Below are 1,760 nucleotides of genomic sequence, written 5' to 3'. Positions count from 1 at the left end.
TACCACTCGGAGCCCCGCGCAGCGCCGCGGCATGCAGGGGCGTCATACCATCCAGGTTCACCGCGTGACCATCACAGATCTCAGGGATAATGTTCATGGATGCCTCGTTACCATCCAACAACCAGGACAACACTCTGTTATGGTGGTCTTGATACTGGCGCCGGTACTCCCTCTGTGATGAACAGCAAACACTGATTCCTCCTACTTGTGTCACCACTGCCACCACCACCACCATCACCACTACCATCACCATTACCTTCATATCTATCGATCTATCTATCTATTTATCTTTCTATTAATCTCTCCGTTTATATATATATATATATATATATATATATATATATATATATATATATATATATATATATATATATATATATATATATATATATATATATATATATGGGAATAATAATATATACTACAAAAAATAGCAAAGACTAATGTTATTATAATAATAAGATAATGAAACGATGAAAATACTATCAATATTTTTTGTTATTATTAGTATCATTATTATTATTATTATAATAATAATAATAATAATTATTATTATTATTATTATTATTATTATTATTATTATTATTACTGGTATTAATATTATTATTATTATTATTACTATTATTATTACTATCACTATTATTATTAAGACTATCATTATCATAATAATATTAACAATGATAATAATAATAATAATAATAATAATGTTAATGATGAGAAGAAAAAAGAAAATAAGATGAAGAACAATAATGAGAATGATAATACAAATAATAATAATAATAATAATAATAAAAATAATAATAATAATAATAATAATAATAATGACAACAACAATAATGATAACAATAATAATAACAACAATAATAATAATAATAATAATAATAATAATAATAATAATAATAATAACTACAATAATAACAAAAATAATAATAATAATAATAATAATAATAATAATGATAATAATAATAATAATAATAATAATAATAATAATAATAGCAATAATAATAATAATAATAATGATAATGATAATAATAATAACAAACGTCAAAAACAAGATCAACAACAAACAAAAACAAAATAAACAATGATAATGAAAACGCTATTACTAATGCCTGTAACTGTTCTAACTAATAACCACAACTACTACTACTACTACTACTACTACTACTACTACTACTACTACTACTACTACTACTAATGCTGCTGCTGCTACTGCTAGTACTACTAGTGCTACTGTTACTATTACTGCTACTTCTGGTACTACTCTTACTATTATTACTACTGCTACTATTACTACTACTGCTACTGATAGTACTAGTACTGCTACTGCTATTAATACTGCTTCTTCTACTACTACTACTACTACTACTACTACTACTACTACTACTACTACTACTGCTACTACTACTACTACTATTGGTACTACTATTACTTGTACTGCTGGTACTACGACTACTACTGCTACTAACAATAATGATTATAATAATGATAATAATAATAATAATAATAATAATAATAATAATAATAATAATAATAATAATAATTAAAATAACGATAATAGAACAATACTAATGGTATTGGTAATAAACAAAACAATGGTAACATGATGGTGATGATAATGATGATTGTAATGTTGGTGATGATGGTGATGATGGTGATGGTAGTGATGATAGTGATGATAGTGATGATGGTGAGTGACAATGGCGACAATAGTGATAATGGTGATAAAGGTGAAATGATAGTGAAGGTAATGGATAAAA

At 25.1% G+C, this 1,760-nt stretch overlaps 1 protein-coding gene across 1 annotated transcript in view; it reads right to left on the bottom strand.

Moving 5' to 3' along the window:
* LOC123500412 (ankyrin repeat and protein kinase domain-containing protein 1-like) overlaps positions 1–1,760 on the bottom strand; it is a gene marked incomplete at its 3' end in the record, with an annotated part of 48,848 nt that continues 47,088 nt past the window's right edge. The window contains 1 exon segment of the mRNA XM_045249130.1: positions 1–172. Coding sequence (XP_045105065.1) covers positions 1–172 — 172 coding nt within the window.

This window comes from Portunus trituberculatus, unplaced genomic scaffold (assembly GCF_017591435.1).
Source record: "Portunus trituberculatus isolate SZX2019 unplaced genomic scaffold, ASM1759143v1 PGA_scaffold_224__1_contigs__length_96760, whole genome shotgun sequence".
Taxonomy (NCBI): Eukaryota; Metazoa; Arthropoda; class Malacostraca; order Decapoda; family Portunidae; genus Portunus; species Portunus trituberculatus.
This window is presented reverse-complemented; position numbering and strand designations above follow the sequence as displayed.